At 42.1% G+C, this 25,885-nt stretch overlaps 3 protein-coding genes across 4 annotated transcripts; 2 read left to right on the top strand and 1 right to left on the bottom strand.

The window, feature by feature from the left end:
- Positions 1–829: 829 nt before the first annotated feature.
- tmem276a (transmembrane protein 276a) lies at positions 830–5,183 on the bottom strand. The gene is made up of 4 exons (XM_075471006.1): positions 4,448–5,183; positions 3,937–4,050; positions 3,699–3,836; positions 830–3,547 (listed from the first exon to the last, which is right to left on the bottom strand). The coding sequence occupies exons 1-4, from the start codon at positions 4,848–4,850 to the stop codon at positions 3,300–3,302; spliced, it is 903 nt and encodes a 300-aa protein (XP_075327121.1). The 5' UTR covers positions 4,851–5,183; the 3' UTR covers positions 830–3,299.
- A 2,888-nt stretch (positions 5,184–8,071) lies between these two features.
- Positions 8,072–10,679, top strand: spi1a (Spi-1 proto-oncogene a). Of its 2 annotated transcripts, none has more exons than XM_075471008.1 (5): positions 8,072–8,217; positions 8,588–8,681; positions 8,749–8,933; positions 9,676–9,823; positions 9,934–10,679. In XM_075471008.1, the coding sequence occupies exons 1-5, from the start codon at positions 8,191–8,193 to the stop codon at positions 10,242–10,244; spliced, it is 765 nt and encodes a 254-aa protein (XP_075327123.1). In that variant the 5' UTR covers positions 8,072–8,190; the 3' UTR covers positions 10,245–10,679. The 2 variants fall into 2 exon arrangements, with proteins under 2 accessions (XP_075327123.1, XP_075327122.1); XM_075471007.1 differs by having other exon boundaries at positions 9,658–9,823; positions 9,934–10,678.
- Positions 10,680–19,630: 8,951 nt separating this feature from the next.
- LOC142384872 (fibrocystin-L-like) lies at positions 19,631–25,194 on the top strand. The gene is made up of 6 exons (XM_075471181.1): positions 19,631–19,637; positions 20,500–20,645; positions 23,310–23,432; positions 23,849–23,960; positions 24,684–24,800; positions 24,892–25,194. The coding sequence occupies exons 1-6, from the start codon at positions 19,631–19,633 to the stop codon at positions 25,104–25,106; spliced, it is 720 nt and encodes a 239-aa protein (XP_075327296.1). The 3' UTR covers positions 25,107–25,194.
- Positions 25,195–25,885: the final 691 nt, after the last annotated feature.

Consider the following 25,885-nt stretch of genomic DNA (forward strand, 5'->3'; position numbering starts at 1 on the left):
TAAGTATGGCTCACAGCAGCTGGCAAACTTGTTTGGTTATATTACACTTTGTTTAAATTAGTTTAGATAGTATCATTTTTGCCTCCCAATATTGTGAAGTAAAAGTGCATCAAACTGACATGCTAATGTGATCCTGACAGGCAAACATAACAGCAGCACTGAAGAAAACACGACAACAAAGCTGGACACAACAATTTTTCTAAGGAAGACAACATCGTTTTTGATATAATACCAACAGAGTATTTGAAAAATATGAGTAAGAGCATGATTAAAAAGGTATATTACAAAGTTTGTTCCCTGTGTATTGGCACTAGACTGTCTTTGGGTTGAAGTAATTTGGAATGTAATACATAACAAGCTTGTCATGGGGTATCTTGAATTGTTAGATTTATGTACATTTATGTGTGTATTTATTTTGTATTAAGTATGTGTTTATGAACTGGAAATGGATGCTTGACTTCAATGCTGCCTACAGTGTTGGAACCCCCCCTCTTTTTTTGTTTTGTTTTGTTACTAATTCATCTGTTGGTGTATTAATGTTTTTTTTGTTTTGTTTATAGCTGTTGTTCTTGTCTTTGTATTCGTATATTCTGTAAGAAGTTGTTTTGGATAGCATACTGCATATAGGGAGGTGCCAAACGAGGTTAATGTTTTTGAGGTCTGATTCTTCAACCTTCTGAGTCAGCCTTCCTCTTTAAAATTATTTGGTATTCAGCCAATTTTCTATCTATTTGTTTATCAAAGAGTTCAAGAAACCTGCTAGAAATCTGTTATTGAAAGAAAACATGACGGCATAACAATGATTTATTTTCCATAGATGCTTTACATTGTTCAGGGTCACGGGGATGCTGAAGTCGAGGCACAGTACACCCTGGTCACCAGTTCACCATAGGGCCAACTCAGGTACAAATGAGATAAACACCCATGAATAATCACACTTATCCCTACGATCAGTTTAGAATCACTATTTACCAATTGACCAAACATGCATGGACAGTTGGAGGACGCCGCAGTGTCTAAAGTAAACCCATGTGGCATGAGGAGAACATGCAAACACCACACATAAAGGCCACAACTGAGGTTCCAACCAGGAACCTTATAGGTGACATACCTGCATGCTGCTTACTACATTTCACAAAAACGGAAATAAGTAAATAAAAATAAGAAATCAAATTAAATTGTTGAGCCATGGATCAAAACTCTTTGATTTTCTTTAAAAACACACGAATAAAACCAAAAATATGACAAAATAAAAAAATAAAACAAAAAGAAGTATCCAAGACAACCAAACAAAGGGTCAACAAAACAGGCAAAACACAACATTTGATGCAACAAGACAAAAATAACAGAAAGAAACAGAAAGAAAGTACTTTCTGCATTGTTGTTGAATTTGTGTTTTCCAAAGAACTTTTTGTGCTCTCAGGTTTTTTCGTTGTTTTTGGTAGTTGTTGGTTAAGGTGGTTATGGTTATGGTTTAGTAAATATACTTTCAGGCCTCCATAAATAGACTTTGTACTCATCTGACATAATACAGTTCACTTAGCAGGTTATGGGTTTTACATGCAAAACAAACTTTGAGGTCATGACATTTAATGCACTTTAAGCCAAAATCAAGCCAGGAGCATCACCAACAACGTTTAATTGCTTTTTAATTCCGTGGGCACGCACCTACTACTGTGGATATGCAGGATTTCTCCTCATTAAAGACACAGATGTTTGATTCGTTGTCAGCAGATGGCGTTACAATGTGGAAGCAGACATTTTCACCATGGGTTTTAACATGTAAATTGATCTACTGCAACTGTTTAAATTGTCTATACACAGATTTGATAACATTTTGCATGACAGTGATGATAAACAAAAAGAACCTGTATATGTCACTGATGTTGGGTTATCGCTCTTGAACTAAAATAAGAAAGCCGCTAGGATTCAGGTCTCTGAACAGATAGTGGAGATGATTTTAGATTGTTTCTGCATTTTTAATTTACAGAGAAGGTACCATGTCATGATCTCATGTTATCTCATTGAAACGCCATGCAGCTCCTGTTTGATTTTTACCAAACATCAAACAGGATTTCTTTAAAGATTTCAGCTGCTTTGATGATTCTGTGAAGATAATAGATATTATCAGAGCAATACATTGAATAAGAGAAGTTAAGGAGAGGAAACCTGAAAAAAATCTGTAAAGCAACTCTTTGAATTGTGCTGTGAGAAATTGTTTGTTTTGTTCCTAAAACTTGATGCGAGTAGCTACAGCTCACTGAAGCTGGTTGTTGTGAAAGTAAAATGGGAAAAAGATATATCTGTACAGCAGGTGTAAAGGACTGCATTTGGACAGAGTCAGGATTTCATGTCTTTGGGTTTTTTCTTTTAGAAAATAAATATTCTGATTCACTGCAGGCATTCCCTCACTCTTTTATTTGGATTTATCTATTTTTGTCAGTTTATGTCACTGACATTCGCACATGTACGCGCTCCGGGGTGGTTGCATAAAGTGGAGGCCTTTAAACAGCTCCTTGTAACACCAACAGAGACATATTCAGCCACAGTTTTAAGATGTTGTAAAAGCTTTGAGTCTGTTGTTAGGCCTCTGCCTCCTCACACACCAGTGAACTCGTGTCACAGTCAATGATGCCAACAAAAACATTTATACGATGTCTATTTAATGTATCATGCAGAAAACATTTGTTTTGTATGGCCGTTTTATTTTTAAAAAATATCTTGATGGGGGTAAGACCTCATGAACAACAAAACATTTCCTTCAAACACAGATTGGTCTTAATGCTCATATTTTCCTTTGAATTAACACAAATGCATCTGCATACATACAGTTCAAAAAGTACATATATACGTATTTTGTTTTGGATGGGTACATAATGATACACAGTTGCCCTTTGAAATGTGATGATGCACATCCATAGTTTAATTGTCAATACAGTTTATTTCAAAGTTGTGCTATTGATCTTCTGCCGGTGTTTGTTTTTCATCTTTTTCTTTTCAAACTGGCAGATTTTACAGGAGGAAATGACCAGGGTCTCCTCTTGGAGATCAAGCAATGACACTGAACAGTTCATTCATCAAGAGGGACAGACAAAAAAGCACCAGAGGAACTGAAATTCAGTCAAATGTCACCTCTTTACCATTTTCATGTGAGTGGGAATCAGTGTCCAGTGCTTTTCTTTGTGCCAAGCCTTGTAAAGGCTCCCTCTGCTTTGAGTCCATGGATAAAATTGTCTCTAGAACAGAGCTCCTCACTGTTTCAGGATGTGACAGGCGTCTGTTAAATGTACCGTGGTCTGTCACACACAGCCGTTCTCCTGTCTGGGCTTGTGCACCAGAGGGGTGTGTGGAGGGTAGAGGGACGGAGCGAGAGTGCACAGGAAGCCAGCCAGCAGAGTGAGGCCCAGTCCGCCCCACGCACAAAACATGGACCAGCCATACCCATGACTGATGTCCTCTGGTATTCCAAACATGTACCGAGGATAGCGGGACAGTTCAAAGTTGATCCCGGCCACACATGTGCAGAGGGAGATTATGCAGCAAGTCCCTGATGGAGAGCAAACACAAAGAAGGTGAGACATGACAGCAACCCAATTTCATTTCCTCTGATGCATCAGTTTACCTCTCTCATTAACAAAGACCACACTGCCCCCCTGTGGTGAGTCGGGGCAACGCTCTTTACGTAAAGTATATCTTACCTCCCATGAGGAAGAGGAGTCCAGCGACATACTGCATCAGATCATGCTCCTGACAGCAGCCCAGTGCGCCTATGATCCAGCCGAACAGGATTATAGATATCGCCATGCCTATGAAGCTGGCAGTCATCCTCTGGAGGTCTGCAAATCGCACAACACAGAGTGTTTGTACAGGGCCACGTTTATCGACATAAATCCCGCAGATTAAGAAAAAAATAAAATAAAAAAATTGGCAACTCACGAAGCGCGTGCCACTCATCCTGCCTGATAGTCTTCGTCAGATTGATTGGCAGATTTCTGGGGAGCACTGACGACGAGTAGTAGTATTTTATTGGTGTGCACCGCGGAACCAATCCTGTGGATGTAAACAACACAAAGAGGATGTCTGGCATTAGCACCGAGATGAGATGAAGAGGATATGACAAGGCTCTGCTGCCACCCCCTCCCAAATAAAGCACCCAACTCCCTTCCGCCACCCACCCACACTATTGTAGAGTAGCTTATTCTACGCATCTCGAGGCTTTTGTTACTACAGCTCGCCCTTTTGTGTTTGGGGTGGGGGGTGGGGGTAGCACCACGTCAATTGCAATGTAACTGTACTCCGTGTTGTGCTGCGTAGGCCGTAGGGTCTGTGCGCAGCATCAGCACCTTGGATAGCGCATCGGTACACAAAGTATTTACCGAAAGCGCCACACACACAAATGTGAGGCGCAAACACATCATAAGACAAAATATGACGCCTATGAGCAAACCTTTGAAGATCAAATCCTCTGTCTCCAGGTCAAATCCCTCTCGGTGGCACTTTCTCCACAGTCCTGTGATGGTGGAGTTGAAATGCCGACTGCAGAGGGACTCCATGGCCGGGGCAGGAGGCAAGAAGTGCCGCTTGGCCCGCAGCAGCGTTTCGCCGCTGACACTGGAGCCCTTCCGCTCTACATTTTTCTCCTTTGGCAGCATGCGAAGTGGAAGGTTGTTGTTTGAGATGTAAATGTAGCCAGGGTCGTTTCTTTTGTTTGAATAATTCTTGCAGCGCTCCCGGTGCCGCCTCGCGTCAGTCTCGTACCAGTTGTCAGTGCTGATCGCCACGGCTATCAGTCCTAACGCACAAAATGCCAAAAACAGACCTGCCACGGTTAAAGTCCTCATCGCAGCCATGTTCCATGCGTATCTCGCCTCGGTGCCCAGATAATTCCACGGGACAGCAGGACTCCGCGCCTGGCCGCGGCTGTCAGTGTTTGCGGTGTGGGGGATATACAGCAATACGTGGAAATATGAAAAGCGGATGCATCATCGAAGCCCTAATTCTCCTGTCGTCTTTGTCATTTCCGAAAAGAATCAAATAATTGGGGCAAAAGATTAACAAATTTGGGCCTCGGTGAGCTATTTTGGTTGTCTCCTTTATGCCTCTGAACTCAGTCTCGCATAGATACTGGACAGTCCAACATTTCTTTCCAGCAGATGGAGACAGAGGAAGTAGTTGAACTGCATTAGCTGCACTCATCATGTGGAGGAAGAGAGTTTTCCCCAAGTCATACAGGGGGAAGAATCCTCCCTCCGTCTTTTAATGGAATCAACACATCTGCAATTGACTTGTGTTCAGTTGTTAAACACTATCAGGCAGGCCACCTATCAGGCAGGTTTTCGTTGCGTGGTGCAGGAGACAGTTTCATCATATCCAACATCTTCTGGTAAATTTCCATTCCAGCTGAGCCGGACGAAAAATGCTTGGCTTACTGAACAGTTTTGAGTAAAGGCAGAAGCGTGTTAACTTTTGAAAACATAACAAAAGGGGGATTGCAATCTCTAATGTCCAGCAGGATGCAAAATACTTATGTCAAAACTGAATGGAAATCATGCAAAACATTAAAATTATACATTTAATCTTAAAAGAGTCCTGAAAATCCTGAAGAGCTGGTCTATCTCAGAGTCAGAATTTGACCCTGTTCGGTCCCTGTATGACCGGTGTCAGAGTTTGGTCCGCATTGCCGGCAGTAAGTCAGACATGTTTCCTGTGAGGGTTGGACTCCGTCAGGGCTGCCCTTTGTCACCGATTCTGTTCATAATTTTTATGGACAGAATTTCTAGGCGCAGCCAGGGCGTTGAGGGGGTCCGGTTTGGCAACCTCAGAATCGGGTCTCTGCTTTTTGCGGACGATTTGGTTCTGTTGGCGTCGTCAGGCCGTGACCTTCAGCTCTCACTGGAGCGGTTCACAGCCGAGTGTGAAGCGGCTGGGATGAGAATCAGCACCTCCAAATCCGAGACCATGGTCCTCGGCCGGAAAAGGGTGGAATGCTCTCTCCGGGTCGGGAATGAGATCCTTCCCCAAGTGGAGGAGTTCAAGTATCTCGGGGTCTTGTTCACAAGTGAGGGACGAATGGAGCAGGAGATTGACAGGCGGATCGGTGCGGCGTCTGCAGTGATGCGGGCTCTGCACCGGCCCGTCGTGGTGAAGAAGGAGCTGAGCCAGAAGGCGAAGCTCTCGATTTACCGGTCAATCTATGTTCCTACCCTCACCTATGGTCACGAGCTGTGGGTAGTGACCGAAAGAACGAGATCGCGAATACAAGCGGCCGAAATGAGTTTCCTCCGCAGGGTGTCTGGGCTCTCCCTTAGAGATAGGGTGAGAAGCTCGGTCATCCGGGAGGGGCTCGGAGTAGAACCGCTGCTCCTCCGCATCGAGAGGAGTCAGATGAGGTGGCTCGGGCATCTGGTGAGAATGCCTCCTGGACGCCTCCCCGGTGAGGTGTTCCGGGCCCGTCCCACTGGGAGGAGGCCCCGGGAAAGACCCAGGACACGTTGGAGAGACTATGTTTCTCGGCTGGCTTGGGAACGCCTCGGGGTCCCCCCAGAAGAGCTGGAGGAAGTGGCCGGGGACAGGGACGTCTGGGTCTCTTTGCTTAAGCTGCTGCCCCCGCGACCCGATCCCCGGACCAGCGGAAGATGATGGATGGATGAATGGATCTTAAAAAAAAATGTAAATAAATTATTGAACGTTAAAATTGATCATTCTTATTGTTTTCTTAAATAAATTTATTTGATGTCAGCAACACATTTCACAAACACTGGGACAGAGGGACATGTTCACCACTGGGTTGCATCACTTCGCTTAACTGTGTTAGGGCCTAGGAACTGAGAAGAACAACTGAAAGCTAAATGTTTTCCAATTCTTGCTCCAGATAGGATTTCAGTTGCTCAACAGCTCAATTTCAATGTTTGCTTTCACCCCTTTTCCCATGCCGATACTGACAACTTTTTGGGTGATGTGATTTACTGAAGAGGATAAAAATCTTAAACTCTTTGAAACGTTCATATTCAAAAATGTTATTCTTAAAAAGAGAGTGGTGATCCCCTTACCCTTTTTTTTAGCCAATCAAATTACTGATCTGTTGCCAACTAACTTAATTAGTTGTGGGAGTTTCCAGTAAAGCTTTTGTCTTTGTCTTTTGTCAGCAAACATCTTTTCCCAGCTGTTTGTTACCCCATTTAAACTTTTCGGAATCCACAGTAATCAGATAATCATCTATTGATTTTTTAAAAAGCACTCACTCTCTCAAATCCCACCATTTGATAGACCTTGTTTGTACAATTTTCTGTTGAATTATGATTTGCGAATCCTTGCCTAAATTCTTCTTTAAATGTTTCACAGCGTCCCAACATTTTTGGGAGCAGTTTGTACTCCACAAACAACTAACACAGAGGAGACAGAGCCTCCGACCATTTCAGAAAGGTTTTCACTGGTTTCATTCTCATGGTCAGTACTTCCTCTATTGAGCCCAGAATGCCAGACTAAAAGGGGAACAAGCCTGATTCCAAACTTCACTTTTGGTTTCACCTCCTGTGTGCAATAAGTAAAAAAAAAAAAAGATTAAAAAAAAAATCCTACATACATTAATAATACAGGAGACTTTTCGTGATTGAAACTGTGCAGTTTAAAAAAAGAACAAGTCAACCATATTTGGCTATACACAGCACTTTAAAGAGGATACATTTTCCACTCAGAGATATAGTCAAACATTTATAAAATAAAAGTGAGAACAGAGAAGAGATGTTGAGCTATTTACATCACAATAACACCTCTTGGGCTGGCAGAGTTGAAGAGTTGAGTTGGGAGAGCTGAAGCACACAAGGGTGTACCATTTAAGGCACCTACTCTTTTTTTTTAAGTGACTATTTTGCACAAATATCTTTAAACATTTTAGCCTGACTCAAATAAACATACAAAAAAAAAAGAAATCATGTTTTTAAATATCTCTTTAACTTACAGGAAATGTATTTAAATGTGACAGATAGACATAAGGAACTAACTGATCATATGAATTTGACAATTGGATGATATGAATGTAGCCCGCATAAGGTCCAGCTTAGCTTATTTCTCACTTTCAGTTCCCATTTGTCTGTTGAAGTCGACATTGCGTGTTTCTCAGTGAAGCAATAGGAAAAAGTCAACTTTTATCACAAGCTTCAAGAGCCGAGACTCTCATGCTGTCTTGTTTACATGATGGATGGCTTTGTCATATCATCTGTAAGTGCCTCCGTTTTATTATTTTTATTTTTAGCTAATGCACGAAGAGAGTAGAATTTGATTCTAGTTTGAGAGATTTTGTGATTTGTTCTACAGTTTGGCGGAGCTTGGGAACATTGAGAGTTTATTAAGTGGTATATCTAAGAGGAAGAGTTTTGGCTTAGTAAAGATAAATGTATTTGATTGGGGCAAAAAACCTTTAATATAGGACAAACCCACGTGTCTGCTGTGTGCTAACTATTCATTTTGCTTTCTTAGGTACATGTGAAAAATAGATTATTTTTCATGTTAAGGACTAAAGTAGTGCTTATATGTTCAAGAGGGTTTTAGATCTACTTTCTCCTTGAAAAAAAAAACGATTTCTCCAAAGGTATCAGAGGAAATAATTCCCAATGAGGCTGGGAATTATCGATCGCCTGTGGACCTGTACAGCTACCTAAACGGTGTGGCGGAGAGTTACGAAGGTAAGAAGACTGGATTTAAAAAAAGATGATGGATCAATAAACGGCTCAAATGTATGCTACTTTTTAGACCACAGATGGGTCCTCCACTCTGATCGAGTGCAGCAGTCAGACTTTGAGAATTCCCCCATGAATCATCTGACGGAGCTGCAGGCGGTATCATCTCAACAACTGATACAACCCTTCCGCTACAGCAGCGATCCTCTGCACCTTCACCTGGACCCTGCGCTCGCTCCTCTCTCCCTGTCATCACAGGTAGGTCCGTGTGTGGAAGTTCACCATGGCGCCAGCATAAAAAGACAGTCACTTCATTTACGAGTGGGACCACTGACATATAAGAGTCCTGCTAAGTGAAGGATATGATGGCATTATTCACCCAAACAGCCAAAACCTCTGCTCAGCGGAGAAGTTACTTAAATTCGATATAATGGCAGTTTTTACTGTGAAATCCTTATTGGCGTGCTGTAGTGACGCTTGTGGCGCTGTTACAAAATTATGTGATTCATCAAACTCTGATTGCTCAAGGAAAAGGGGGACATATTCTGACGTTAGTCAAATTTTCAAAATTTTCCTGCGAACCATCACAAAAAAGACAGAAACTACTTCTCATTAACTAATCTAAATAGCTCCAGATTTAAATACTGTGTGATGAGTTCCTTTAGGGTCAATACTTTTCTGACAGCTAAATCAAAATATTCAGTACATTCACCTATAACTTTGATGACAATATTAGGTATTTATCAGATAAGTGTTTTTAAGCATAATTGAACCTTTACGAACAAAGTGCATGATGTGGATGGACAGGGATATTTTCAGTAAAAAGTCATAAGCATCATGTGGTGTTGCTGAGCATTGAAATCTATTTTGGCAGAGCAACTTCCTCTTTTAGTACAATGACAATGTTTGAACAAAAATGTCAGACAGTGAGTAATTACAAAACACAAAAAGAACTATGGCATGCTTTAAATTTCCTCTGAAGATCCCATTCTACACCCAGGCCCTGTGTTACCAGTACCAGCCCTCTGCCTCACCGGGACATTACTACACAGAGGAGGAACAAAGAGCCATAAGTCCCCCGCTGGAGGTCTCAGAGGGGGAGGAAGAGTGTGACGACCACAGCCACTCCTTTTTCAGGAGAGACACGAGTGAGTATCTCCAATGCAAACTTTCTACTGAGGCAAAAGTCCTCATGTTCATAAGTCTGGGCCAATGTCTGGAAAAACCCCATTGACGAATGTCGCATTCTCCGTTCCAGACAACAAGAAAAAAATACGCCTGTACCAGTTCCTCTTGGACCTGCTTACAAACGGCGACATGAGTGACAGCATCTGGTGGGTGGACCAGGACAAGGGCATCTTCCAGTTCTCCACAAAACACAAAGAAGCTTTGGCAACCCACTGGGGTATTCAGAAAGGAAACCGCAAAAAAATGACCTATCAAAAAATGGCTCGAGCTCTGAGGAACTATGGTAAAACAGGAGAGATTAAAAAAGTGAAAAAGAAGCTCACGTACCAGTTCAGTGAGGAGGTTCTCAGGAGCCTCTGTATACGTCAGTATCATCACTGATGAGAGAACAAAGGCTGCATTTTAGCGTGCTGCATTTTAGCATACTTTTTTTTTTGCTTGTAGATTTGCAGTTTCATGTGGTTTTCCTGCCAAGTTTCCAAAATTTATTTATTTGTAATGCCATGTGGCATTTCTTGACTTCCACTTAAACTGCTTAATTTTCTACTCAAAATAAGTTTATGTCCAAAGACAATAAAAACACACAAGCTTGGCAATGTTATTGCATTATCAGCGTGTACAAGGTGTGTAGATAAATATCACACTGTGCTCTTTTAGTTTTTAATGACTGAAATAAAGTAAATTCATCTTTTGAAAAATGCATATCAACTTGGCGTGAATGTTTGTGAGCATGCAGTCTGATACGTTTTGAGTGGCAGGACTTTGTAATGTGGTCACAAAAATTAGATTGTGGCATTTTAAGAAAAATCCAAATTTAGAAATGGAAGCAATAGCAAAGGTTTAAATGCAATCTTATAACACACAACTCCTACTTCAAATGATTTAGAGTAGCATATCATGGAAACCTGAAGCAACTAGTATTTGCTAAATTGACTTCAGTGAAGTTAGTTTGAAGTTGGATATTCGACAGACATTAGCAAGCCACTCCAACATTTCAAGTGCACTCGTATTGCAGACTTTACAGTAAACACACGGAGAGGACGACTGCAGCGTGTTCCAACTTCCTGTTTTCAAAATAAAATAAAATTAAAAAAATGTGATATTTAAAGCAGAGATGAGCTACTGTGTATAAAGTTATTGAAAATTATAAACAGATATAAAATGTAAAATTAAAAAGGTGTATCTCATGCAGCCAGTGTAGTTACATGATCACACACTGATTTGGAGTCAATTAATCACGTTATCTCGAAGCTATTGATATTTAAATATTAATACAAACTAGAAAGCTGCAAGCAGCTGTGAGCGGGACCAAGATGGCGTACGTTGGGATGTGCGTACGTTGGGGCATGCATACGTACATACGTACGAGGTTGTCAGGGTGGATGTGTGTGCCAAGTTTCATGACCTTGAGATGATGATAAGGTTTTCAAATCACAAACGCCATAACACGATTTTCACCTCCTGGCCACGCCCACACCGTTCAGAGTTTGGAAAAGTTTTTCAATCAATTTTTCCCTCCATGTCTTAAGAGTAACCTGGCCAAGTTTGAAGCTTGTAGCATTAAATCTGTAGGAGCAGTTCGATAAAATACGAGTTATGGGGGAAAAAAAAGATGTTTCCGACCACCAGCAGGTGGCGCTGTAGGTGGATATCACTATTTTATATGTGCGCGTTCAGGCTGGGTCCAGCAATCACCGTATGAAGTTTGGGAAATATTGGATAATGTATGTGGAAGTTATAAGCGACTTAATTTTTAATGGCGAGTCAGAAATTTGAGGCGTCGCCACAGCCACGCCCTTTGAGGTTTGAAAAAGTTTCTCCATGAATTTTTCCCCCCATGTCTTAAAAGTAACCTGGCCACGTTTGAAGTCTGTAGCATTAAATCTGTAGGACGAGTTCGATCAAATGCGAGGTGTGGATAGAAAAAGACATTTCCAACCACCAGTAGGTGGCGCTATAGGTGGATGTCACTATGATAATATGTGCGCGTTCAAGCTGGTTCCAGCAATCACCGTATGAAGTTTGGGACAGATTGGATAATGTATGTGGGAGTTATAAGCGACTTAATTTTTTGAAGCGAGTGATGGCGAGTCATCAAACTTTGAAGCGTCGCCACGGCCACGCCCTTTAAGTTTTGAAAAAGTTTCCCCATGAATCCCCCCCCCCCCCCCCCATGTTTTAAGAGTAACCTGACCAAGTTTGAAGTCTGTAGCATTAAATCTTTAGGACAAGTTCGATCTTGTGCAAGGAGTGGAATTGGTCAAAAATGTCACGAAAACGCACTTTCCATCCAAAATGGCCACTTTCCTGTGGACGTGGCACATTGGCGGCATGAGACCTTTTTGTGCGTCTGGGCATGATGAATGAGTGTACCGAATCTCGTCATCCCACGCGAAACTAATTCTATTGCGGGGACCATTTTTAAGTATCGTAGGGGGCGCTACAGAGTCAATGAGCGACTTCCAAAAATATAAAGTTTAAATTCTTTCATGTCGTCGACTGGCAGGTGGCGCTCGCAAAATTTCCTGAGTTTTTGCATACCTTTTGCAAAGAATACGACGGAAGAAGGAAGAAGACGGAAGACGGAAGACGGAATAATAATCCTTACAGATACAATAGGGTCCTTGCAGTTTCACTGCTCGGTCCCTAATAATAAACCTTACAGATACAATAGGGTCCTTGCAGTTTCACTGCTCGGTCCCTAACTAGAAAGCTGCAAGCAGCTGTATGCGGGACCGAGTGTGCGCACGTTGGATGTGCGCACGTTGGGCATGCGCTGGAAGCCGTAGTCACGCAGCTCTGCCCACACGCAAGATACCCTCTGCGTACGTACGAGCACATAATATCCTTTTGAAAATTTCTAGGGGGCGCCACTGAGCCATTTTACTCCACCCACACAAGATACCCTTTACATACATACGAGGTTGACAGGGTGGACGTGTGTGCCAAGTTTCAGGACCTTCAGATGATGATAAGGCTTTCAAATCACAAACGCCATCACACGATACTCATACTGCATACTGCATACTGCATACTACATACTACATACTGCATACTGTATACTGCATACTACATACGGCATACTGCATACTCCATACTACATACTGCATACTGCATACGGCATACTGCATACTACATACTGCATACTGCATACTGTATACTGCATACTACATACGGCATACTGCATACTCCATACTACATACTGCATACTGCATACGGCATACTGCATACTACATACTGCATACTGCATACTGCATACGGCATACTGCATACTACATACTGCATACTGCATACGGCATACGCCATACTGCATACTACATACTGCATACTGCATACTGTATACTGCATACTACATACGGCATACTGCATACTGCATACGGCATACTCCATACTACATACTGCATACTGCATACGGCATACTGCATACTACATACTGCATACTGTATACTACATACTGCATACTGCATACGGCGTACGGCATACTGCATACTACATACTGCATACTGCATACGGCATACTGCATACTGCATACGGCATACGCCATACTGCATACTGCATACTGCATACTGCATTCTGCATTCTGCATACTACATACTACATACTACATACCAAATACTGCATACTGCATATGGCATACGGCATACTGCATACTGCATATGGCATACTGCATACTGAATACTACATAAGGCATACTACATACTGCAAACTACATACTCCATACTGCATACGGTATACTGCATACTGCATACTGCATACTACATACGGCATACTGCATACTGCATACTACATACTAAATACTGCATACTGCATACTGCATACGGCATACTGCATACTGCATCCTACATACTAAATACTGCATACTGTATACGGCATACTCATACTGCATACAGCATACGGCATACTGCATACTACATTCTACATACTAAATACTGCATACTGCATACGGCATACTGCATATTACATACTAAATACTACATACGGCATACTGCATACTGCATACTGCATACGGCATACTACATACAGCTTACAGCAAACTGCATACGGCATACGGCATACTGCATACTGCATACTACACACTACACACTAAATACTGCATACGGCATACTGCATACTCATACTGCATACGGCATACGGCATACTGCATACTGCATACGGCATACGGCATACGGCACACGGCATACTGCATACTGCATACTACATACTACATACGGCATTCGGCACACTGCATACTACATACTGCATACTGCATACTACATACTTCCATACTGCATACTGCATACTGCATACTACATACTACATACTGCATACTACATACTACATACTGCATACTACATTGTACATACTTCCATACTACATACTTCCATTTCCATACTACATACTTCCATACTACATACTTCCATACTTCCATACTGCATACTGCATACTCATCGATCAGACAGTATGCAGAGCGTTTACCCACAATACATTTCGCTCCTGCCCGAGTGGAAATCAGCCGGCCTTAAGCTGATTTCTCTTAAAGGTAGGGTAGGAGATCCTGGATTTTGAGTCCAGCGAAGCTGCATTTTGAAAATACACAGGTAAAAAGTCCCAACCCTTTTCTTCACTTTCCCCCCGAAGGCACGCCTCTAGAGTACATGAACGCGCACGAGCACGAAGGTGCACGAGCGCTGTTCTGACAGCAAGCATCGATCGTTGCCGTATTTAGTATTTAGTATTTAGTTTATAATGCTAGGTGCTAGCCAAGCTGGCTCTAGTTTAGCTTCCTGCCAAGCTTCGTTCACGGAGCAGGGTACGCGCACAGGGGGAAGGAGGGGGAGGGGGAGGGGGGAGGGGGAGGGGGAGGGAGGAGCAGATTGCAGTTTGATAGACGGCATCAGTATCCAATCATTGTGAACGGTCCGTTCACAATGATTGGATACTGTTTTTCCTAGATTGTACGTTCTAGAGGCCACTAAAACTTTTCATATTTGTGTCAAAACTTTTAATTAATTGGTTGCAATGGGGGTGTGAAGAGTATTTCAAGCAATATGTAAAAAAAATGCTCCAGAAAAAGATCCCCTACCCTGCCTTTAAGCTCTAAACTCTGTAAACTTTTGCAACATTTGAAACATTCTCAGGTCAGAAAGTAGTCGTTTAGATCCCCAACGTGTTGAAAACCTGACAAAATACTGGCTATTTACAATTTTGTTCCCGAAGAACTCGGCGCTACTAAAGCTAGCCGCAGTGAGCAACGCACTTCCGGTTATTTTCACAAAATAAAATACCCGTTGCCTTTTATCATAGGGAAAGCCGTTACAATACAATTGGTGCTTTTGTTTTGAAAACAGGAAGTGAACCTACCCTCGTACCCCCGAAGCGTAACGATCTGGACCGTTGGTCTTCTATTCTAAATCAGGTCAACGAGGGGACCAACGTCGTGCTGCAGCATAACATCGTGGCGGGATTTGAGAGGGTGGCGTACCGCATCGATGGCGAACCGTGTCCGGGTAACTTAAACCTCTATAGACGGCCCGTGGTCACCGCCGCGAAGGAAGCCACGGTTGACAGCGGTACCGGTAAGTGTGTGCCTGTATTCTTCCAAATGTGTCCCAAATTTTTTTAAGTGTGTGTGTGTGTGTGTGTGTGTGTGTGTGTGTGTGTGTGTGTGAGAGAGAGAGAGAGCGAGAGAGAGAAAGAGAGAGATTGGCCTGTTAGCTGTTTTTAGCAACGAGATGACGTTAGCATCTTGCTGAGTGCTGGACGAGGAGTAATTATTATATTATATAGTATTAACCGTGAGGTAGTAGTAAATCAGTTTGTCGAAGAGCATGCTCGTTCAATTGGCAATACTCTTTTGCAGACCTGTGTAATGTAAATAGATGACTGGATAAGGGGCTCACCCCTGTCAAATAGCTTAATAATGTGAAAATGTTGACATGCTGTACTACAAGGACAAATGTTAAGTCATATGTGGAGATGGGGTGTGGAGAGGTGTGTTATTTATTAATCCATTTATTTGCTAAATGTACTAAATCCTATTATTAATGATTTCCAGTTACTCCAGTTTCTTCAAATGAAGACCCAGGCCCTTCCAACGCAGTGTTAGAGGACGATGATGATGATGATGATGATGATGATGGTAAATAAATCCATATCAGATTTCTAATCTTATGATACAATACAATACAATACAACATGTATGGAGACTGATAGTGAGATGGACATCCCTGACACTCCTGCGTCCGTCACACCGGTTACCCCGGTAGGTAGCCTTTTCGGGAGGCCACTGAAGAGAAAGGTGACTCCAGCCCAGCAGCATAATGACAAGCTGTCAGAGATGATGGAGCGGCACGAGAGACAGGAAGAGAGAGATAAGCCGCTTTCGGACAGACCGTTCTAAGAAAGTAGTTATCAGAACTACCCTCCTCGAATTTCGTTCTGATAACTATCCTTCCCCAGCGGAACTGTTTCAGTCTGCATTCGCACATGAGTCGGGACCTGATAGGGACTGATGCGCCGCGCGCAGCCGTCTGCTTCAGTGACGTGTTAGCCGTTAGCCGTTTAGCGCTACATTCAAACACAAAACAAAACGGTAAATGTAATGAGAGTAGAAAAAACACCACCAAGAAGCTAATATGGAGAGCGGGGAGGCCATCGTGTTTATGGTCTGCATGATGGTGATATTAATCATGGACAATCACATCAGGTGTCTAATATCGAGGCTGGAAAAGTTCACAGAGAGAGTCAGGAGATACTTTTTTATTTCATGAAGGAAGAAAGGAGAGCAAAGCGCTGCAGACAAATGAGACCAGTATAAGTTTAACTTATTTAACACCCGCCTGTTCTGTCTGTGTCATATGAGGAAACATTTCAGCCGTGATAGCATGACATGGGGCGTAGCTACCGACCACCACACACCTCCGTCAGATCGTTCTATAGAACTATGAAAAGACCCGACCTCGGAGAAGGAGCTAAATAGTTATAGGAACTAAGGGAGAAAGCCCCGAGTTCCTGTATGTCCGAACACGGGAGAAAACGGCCCCGCGGATTAAAAGGTTATTAGAACTGCCAAAGGTTCCTACAGTCCGAAAGCGGCTATAGAGACATGCTGAAATCAATTGTCTCTTCAGTCAACCGACTGGTTGACTGTATTGAGAAGTCTCAGCTTCCTTCCAACCACCCTTTCCCTATCCCCACACCCAGCCTGGTCCCAACAGCTACCAGTCCTTTCTGTACATGCAGAATCAGCATCAACAACAACCACAACCACAACCACAGCAGCAGAGCTACACAAACTCCATCTTAAATGGCAATATATACATCGAGCTCTGAACTGAGTAGGTTATGTAGGTAATGTAGGTTATTGACATATGGCAGTTTTTGTTCTTTCATATTGTCACATTTTTGCAAAGCAATCAATTTAGTTAACTTCATATTAACTTAAAGGGGCACTAGGTAGCATTTTCACCTAAAATTATAGCCTTCAGGAGTTTAACAAAGGTTAAACAAGTCAATGGTAAGCGAATGAAGCCTGTCTCGCTCCCAACAGGGGTCTGTATGCTGAAAATCCCATATGTAACTTCGGCAGGAGCGACCCGCTTCTGAAGTGTCGTGATGCACGAGAAGAGTCGTTTGTGTTTACGGCACTTAGCTAGGTACTGTATGCTAGCTGTAGTTGTAGGCTATGTGTTCGCTTGCGTTGAAGAGCCAACACCAAGCGTTTCCTATTCTGCCTTTCACAGACTGAATATGAAACGTTCGATGTTGGCACTTCCCATCTTTGTGAAATTTCTCCAAGCGTGATCTTGTTCATCTACCATAGTGTCTGATCTGCGTTTTAGATCGTGAAGAGACAGGTGATGATGGTGCTCTAATTCCTCCTGAGTTCGAGACGTAGCCTAGCTTCAGAAATACACGGACTGACCTGATTAGAATAAGAATAGCGTTTTGATCCGAACAAGAATTGTTATGTACAAATGAAAATTGATTAATTTGTGATTGTAATCGGAATAGTGTAGAGCTAGTCTGCGTTTATTGCGGCGTGTGTTGGTAGTGCCTGCGCGCATCTGTCTAAGATGTAACTTTTGTAAGTGTCTGCTAATACAAAGGAATCACTCCATGAATACACCATGATGAGGGAAGAATCCCATTCAAGATCAGCAACAGTCCATCCATACATCCATACATCCATCATCTGCCGCTTGTCCGGGGATCGGGTCGCGGGGACAGCAGCCTGAGCAGAGAAACCCAGACGAGCTGTTCCCCGGCCACTTCCTCCAGCAACAGGATTATAGCATATTATCTTGAGTTCTCTCTACAGAAAATCTCTGATTATAGTATCTTACGTGGGCAGTCTACACTTGTGAATCAGATGACCTAACTGCACTGACTAAATAACACAACGGCAGCATTCGCCACGATGTTTAGTTAGTGGATGTGTACAGGTGGGCATTTTTACGACAGTGTAGAATTTCAGTTTGACCAATAGAGATCGCTATACTGCTGCTAAACTACCTTGTATCCCTTTAATATATATAACTTAATATAACTTTAACTCAATATTTAATATTTATTTAGTGTTACTATTACCATTTGTTGGAATAGTGTGTGTGATCTTATGCTTAATGTTCATATGAATTGCAGACTTGCATACACTATTACTGTTATTTATTTATTTAAGTATGTATGCACCTACATGTATATTTATAGGTTCTTAATTGGTGCAGTTTTGTCTTTTTATGTTCATATGAACTGCTAAAGTTAAAACCTGAAGTTTTTTTTTACCTATATATTTATATTTTAAAAAATGTATAAAGGAATACAGTTCTTGCATGTCCATGTTCAAAAATATTTAATAAATGTTTAACATTTAAAAAGGTTCTTGTGTACAATTTGTATGTAACACACTTAAAGGTGCATGTGATTTTGCACATGGTTAAGTATGGCTCCCCTCACCAAATGTGCATCATGCACATCTGCATCATCACATAGCTGACCAGGTGGCTGAATGTCAGGGGCAGGAGGTCGACCAACATATTCTGCATGGTGTTCCATTTCACAGATGTTATGCAAGACACAGCAAGCAGCTATTACTGTGGGCATGAAGCTGTGATGTATATCGCTTCTCTTGTGGAGGACCCTCCATCTTCCCTTCAGTCTCCCAAAACTGTGCTCCACAGACATTCTGATCGAATTAAGGTTCCCGTTAAAGGCTTCTTCTGCTGGTGTTAACTGGGGGCCGTTGAATGCTTTTATCAGCCAGGGAAGGAGGGGGTATGCAGGGTCACCTACAACCATCAAGTCCACGATCATCCACCACTGCCTGTAAGATCAGAGGCCCAGCGCTTCCTGTTGATGTAGTCCCTGTATCCATCCAGGGGAGGGAGAATGGGGATATGGGACCCATCTATTGCTCCATAGATCTACAGAGAGGGGAGGAAAAATGTTCAATGTAATCCAATGCTCAATCCCTCCACAAGGTGGAGCTGATAGGCTAAAAACAGCAAGTGATCAGAATAACTGTAGGCCTACAGAAATGTAGACAAGCTCTATTGCATTGTTCTATTTTGTTTATTAAATTACAGTTATTGAACTCCCTGTATGCATCTTTTACGACAAGCTAATTGCCTACTTCAAAAAGAAGACCCATCAGATGTAGAATGACATAACGAGTTTACATACCTGCGGGATATGGTGTTTCGTCGCATTTCTGTAGGCGATCTGTTGAGCCTCGTCAGCCGACGGCATCTTTACATACAGATGAAGGAGGTCTGATGTGATGGCTCGGCATGTCGCGTATACACATCGGTGGACCGTTGTGATGCTGACCCCAAATTTCCCCGCCACCACCCTGTACTTACAACAGCTGGCCAACTTGTAAATCGCAATTGCGATCCTCTTGTTGTGAGGTACGGGTGGCCTACGGCTGGATGTGTTCGGCCGAAGTGATGGCAAGTTGTCACAAAGACGCTCAAACGTCTGCCTCGTCATACGGAACGACGTCAACCATTCACGGTCCGTGAAATGTGCCAGGACATCATTTTCCCACCATAGGCTAGATCTTGTTCGCTGCCATGGTTGTGGTGATGCCCTCTGAGGAGCTATGGCAAGGTGGTCCTGAAGCAGCATAATTAATTCTCGCCTCACTCTCATCCTCCTTCTTAAATTTCTGACGGCTATTTTAAGCTGACATAGAAGCACTAGCAGCATGTTTAGTCCTATCCTACGGTCCATAACTCTAAATAAGTAACTAGCCTAATAAATAAAACGAAAGCTGAAAAGGTACGTAGCCTTGAAAGTTATAGCAACTGTTACTATTCCGGGAGGCTGACAACAGCGCGAGCAATTAAATTCCCGCTACCGAGCATTCTAATTCGCTACAATTCGCCACTTTTGTCATGGAAAATCATCTGGTCGAGTCAGAATAATGCGCATCAGCACGTTCTGGTGATGTCATTTTATTTCGCTAGAATCGTCCTGTTTGATGGAAAACCAACCGAACGCATCTTATATCGCAACAAAGTAATGCGATATAACTTTTAATTCGCTACAGAATCTGATGGAAAAAGGTCTTATGATAAAGGTTGTCCACCTGAAAGTGTTCCATTCGGAGCCGTGAAACGGACTGAAAGAACTCGTCTTTATTCCCTTTGTGTAGGGTTCTCGAATGACAACGAGGCCTGGGCTCATAATGAGGCTCATGGCGGTCTGTACGGAGTCTACCTCAACAAGGACGGTTTGCCCGGCTGCAGCTTCATCCAGAACTTCTTCATCTGGAAGAGCTTCAACTTCATCTACTTCCAGGTAGAAAAACAGACTCCGATACTTGATTCTTTACTCAGGGCTCGTGTCTCGTGATTAAAGGCAGTCAAAGCCCCTCCCCCACAGGTCTTATGACCATTTAATATCTTTATTGACAACAGATATCTTTGACAGTCATCTGAGGTTGGACAAACAAATTAACAATGTCGTCAGGACTAGTTTTTTCCAGCTGCGTCTCCTGGCCAAAGTTAAAATGTTTTTAAGTCTTCATGACCTTGAGAAAGCCATCCATGCCCTAATAAGTTCAAGGTCAGACTATTGCAATGCTCTTTATGTTGGCGTCTCCCAGTCTTCTCTCAGTCGCCTTCAGCTGGTGCAGAACGCAGCTGCCCGTCTTTTAACCAACACCAACAGACGTGTGCACATCACTCCTGTTCTTAACTCCCTCCATCGGCTTCCTGTCCTTTATAGAACTGATTTTAAACTTTTAATGTTTGTTTTTAAAGCTCTTAACGGCCTCGTCCCATCGTATTTATCTGAGCTTTTAACAGTCCTGGTAGAGCTCTGAGGTCAACGGATCAGTTTCTGCTGGAAGTGCCCAGGTCAGAATACAAACCCTGGGGTGAAGCCTTTTCCCAAAGCTGCCCCCAGGCTCTGGAATAAGCCCCCCGTCCAGCTGCGTCTTATTTCTGACCTGGGCTAAAAACCTACTTATTTAGGATGGCTTTAATACCGAGTAGCATGATGACACTTTTATCTTATTTTATCTTAATCGGTTTTGTTATATTTCATGCTTTCATTGTTCTTTTATTGTTTTTATTAGTTAAGTATAGATATATTTGTTATAAAGTATTAAAAAAAGGCACCTGAATTGAGGACATTATCGCCTACACTGCCTCACCTTCAAATTGCATCTGGCGTATTAGTATTTAGTATTAATTTTTAGTATTTAGTAGTTTAGTATATAGTTTATTATTTAGTATATTTATTATATTAGTATATTATATATATTATATTTTTATATTATTTATTTTTATTTTTCATATTATAGTATTATATATATTGATATATTATTATATTAGTATATTTAGTATATAGTTTTAGTTATTTATTTATTTTTAATAGTTTTACTTATTCTTCTCTTTATTTATTACCTGCTGTAAAGCACTTTGGTACATCGTAATGCTGCGTGTACACCAAGCGCGACCTACGCTACCTGGTAGCGGAGGTAGCTGGAGAAGCTTCGCTTGAGAATTTGCTTTGGTAGCTCGTGACGTCACATTTAGAATGTTCAATTCTTAAAGGCCCCGCGGCTGTGCAGCACCCCCGCAGAAAAAAACATGAGGAAAGAGAGGGCAGGGACACGAATAAACGTGTTGTTATTTACAATTTGTTATACAAGATATACATCACGTTACAAATTATGTAAAACTACATTAGGTACACCTGAGAAGAGCAGGAATAGCAGAGGCAGCTGTGAAAATAAACTAAATTCGAAATAAAATCCGAAATAAATCCGAAATAAAACTTAATTGCAGTGAGAAAGGAATGCGTGGGGTTACTACACTATTGTATTGAAGCACTCGACACGGCAATTGCAACAGTCTCAGGATTAAACGACTATTGTTTGGATAGGAACCAAAGTTTACACGTCTGTTTCCGCGAACCCCGCGGATTGTCGGACCCCTACAATCTGGGGATTGTCATTGGTTTTCGCCGAAACGCGTCATAGCTCATTACCATAATGTTAGCTTGAGTTTAATCGCTTGAATCCGCTCTGGTCGCTCAGGCAGCTCACCCTCCATAGAGAAATAATGATTTACGGCGCTCAGGTAGCGTAGGTCGCTCTTGGTGTACACGCAGCATAAGGATTGTCTGTAAAAGGCTGTTTAAATAAAATACATTTACATTAGAGGAGTGTGGTGGTGTATTTTTCAGCACTCTGTAACCGCTTAATATGCCGAAAGATGAGATCAGGAAATTAAAGGAAAAGTACACACGTTTTAGGTGGGATTCAGACAACCTTTGATTTCTAATTTTGACCGAGGACACTGGAGGTATGTTTGTTCCTGTCCCATAATTTTTGGAGCCACAGAAGACCCATCAACCTATAATACATACGATGAAGCTTGGTTAAAAAGAGCATGTGTTTATTTATTGTTTTTCCACGATAAAGTCCTGAGTTTTCTGGGAGAGGAGTGTCAAATGTCCTGATTTCTGTCATTAATTAAATTAAATAAAAAGTCAAAGTCAAATTTATTTGTAGCACATTTCATGTACAAAACAATTCAAATATTTACATAAAATAAAAGCATTGCAGCAGGAGTGTAAGAAGCATTAAAAATACATAAAATAATATAAAGAACATAATAAAAACAAATTACAGCATTAAAGGTTATTTCAACATTTTCATGCGACTTTAGACTGTTGCCTCTTTCATTTAAAGAGCTGATGGTGCAACAACGTCCCGGTTGTATTTATCATCCGTTAACCTGCACAGAGAGTATATTTAGATTGTTCATGCAGAACAATGTAGTGACATGTTTAACTTTTCATTCGTTGGAATAAATATCCCCCACGGGTCTGTTTGTGTAAATAAAATGTTTAAAAACGTCAGGTTTGATTTATAAGTTGTGTTATTTACCTTCTTATTTAGTTTTTTTTAAAAATCTACAAAGGTGTAGATCTCCCTCTGCCCATAAACAGGTCACCATGAATGTCAGCATTTCCAACGTCACCCTGGTGGAAAACGGGATGGGCGTCATGCCTTTCATCTATGGCCCGCCCTCTCTGTCCCACGCATACGCCGATAAGTCGGTTCAAGTTCAGGTAACAGGATTCATTTTGACTCTGATTCTTGTAGCTCAGGGATGTCCAAAGTCGGTCCTGCAGGGTCGCTGTCCTGCAGGTTTTCAAGAATCAAGAATCTTTGTCACTCTGCAGGCATAATGAAATTTAGTTCAGATATAAGGCACACAGTATAAGGATATCTCAATAATACGAGAGAGAATAAAAATAGTCAAATTTAAAGTAAAAAGTTCCAGTGCAATCCGATTTTAGATGTTTCCCTGCTTCAGATCAGTGCATCATCAGCATAAAGGGAGCTCATTTTAAGGTGCTGAAGCAGGGAAACACCTAAAACCTGCAGGACGGCGGCCCTCCAGGACCGGATGTGGTATCCCCGTTGTAGCTCCTCAGTTTGGCCTCTTTTCCGGGTTTACATTTTCCTCGTTTTTTTCCCCCAGAATTCCTGGATTGTTGGCAGCAACCCGAGCTTCAACTGTTCAGACACTTTGAGCTCCAGTGACTTTAATCTGGACACCAGCTCCAGTCATCGAGCCCCCAGACCTCCAACAGGTGGAGTGGAGACGTGTTTATGTTGCATTAAATTAGTTTTTATTGTGTAATTCAGTGATAATCCCTCTTTTTTTCACAAGAGCCACATTGGCAGAGCAAAATCAAGGGAAGAGCCAATTTTACCACGACAAAATTCCCTTTTGCAAATATGCATTTCTACATATAAAACATCCCACAAAAAGAAACAACACAGCCAATACATTTTCAATTCAGACCACATTTACCATAATACTGGGATGAGCGGAAGCTGGCGTGCATGTCCTTGACTTTCTTCATGTTGTATTTGTAGTTTGTTGTTGTAATCATAGTGAGACATCCAAGATGAGCATGGTTTTTGTGCTGGTTTTTGTCCTTTTTTAATTAAAAACCGATCCATTGTGCCTGCATCTCGCGTTGGCTAAAGGAGCTAGGTGCTTGCCAGGTTTAACAGAACCCCCTTTAGGAAACACCATTAAGCCTTAATTAATACTTAATGAAAATACTTAATACTACAAAAACGAAAACTTAATGAAAATACTTAATACTGTGCAGTATTCTCTGTGTGTTTGAAAAAAATTATTGTTAATGTTACCATATTATAAGCTACTATGCGAGTGTGAGCCACCAATTAAAGCTTGAGGAGCCGCGCAATGAGTGTCTCTGGTATAATTTAACCATTTAATTCCTCCCTGCTTGTGGAAAAGAGTTTGAATTCTTTAAACGAATAAACGCTCCTCTCCTCAGGAGGCAGATCCGGCATCTGCTGGCCGAACTTTCAGTCTGGACACAACACCGCTCCAGCGAAGCCGCATCGTCTGAACATGAACTACAACGCCATCAAAGGCCTGATGAGAGTCACAGGTGGGTTCAGGATCCAAAGGTTCTTTTTTTTTTTTTTTTTAAATGCCGTTTGTGCCGTTTTGCATCACGTTCCTCTTCCTCCCTTTTTTAGACACGACTTTCGGCAATTTCCGCGACGTGTGCTCCGGTGAGATGAACTTCATGTTCCTCACCAACCCGCTGAACGAGGACCTGCAGCACCCCGTGCACGTCTCAGGCATGGAGGCGGTCGGCAGCACGGAGGACGCCAAAGTCTTTGTTCACAGGGCTAACGTGGCGTCAGTTACACGTCTACCTGAACCCCCTAAACCTGAAGGGATACACTGAACCTTTTCTGCTGTTTTTTGTTTTTTAAACATGTACATGGAAGAGGACGTATGTTAAAGGAGAACTCCGGGGCATTTGAAGCGCGTTTCCATTGCTAGAGGTTGTCAAATAGTGATAGTAGGACACAGAGAGGTGCAAATCTGCGCTCCCTGTGTGGAGATCGCGCTGTTCACACAGCGTGTCATGCGAGGCTAATACGTGGTGGCTAAGGGGCAACTGCTAACCCTTCCACGTAAAACAGCAACTTGCACACTGCAGAAACGTCACACCACTTTATAAACCATCCGACAATAAAGTCACAAGCCTTACCATCAAAACCATATGCATGGTTCTCACATTACTGGCATGGGGACGTTACAAAACAACTTTATAAACAGCATGTAACTCACCGGCTGGTTGTAGGCTCGCGCATGTGAAAGCCCAAAAGAGTCGATGGACGATAATCCCATATACAAAACAATTATTTTCTCTAGAAAAACTACGTTCAAGTATTTAAAACATTAGAACAATACATGCCCAGTAATATTGCTGTAATGTTTTAAATACTTGAACGCGGTTTTTCTAGAGAAAATAATTGTTTTGTATATGGGATTATCGTCCATCGACTCTTTTGGGCTTTCACATGCGCGAGCCTACAACCAGCCGGTGAGTGACATGCTGTTTATAAAGTTGTTTTGTAACGTCCCCATGCCAGTAATGTGAGAACCATGCATATGGTTTTGATGGTAAGGCTTGTGACTTTATTGTCGGATGGTTTATAAAGTGGTGTGACGTTTCTG

Source organism: Odontesthes bonariensis, chromosome 7 (genome assembly GCF_027942865.1).
Source record: "Odontesthes bonariensis isolate fOdoBon6 chromosome 7, fOdoBon6.hap1, whole genome shotgun sequence".
NCBI lineage: Eukaryota > Metazoa > Chordata > Actinopteri > Atheriniformes > Atherinopsidae > Odontesthes > Odontesthes bonariensis.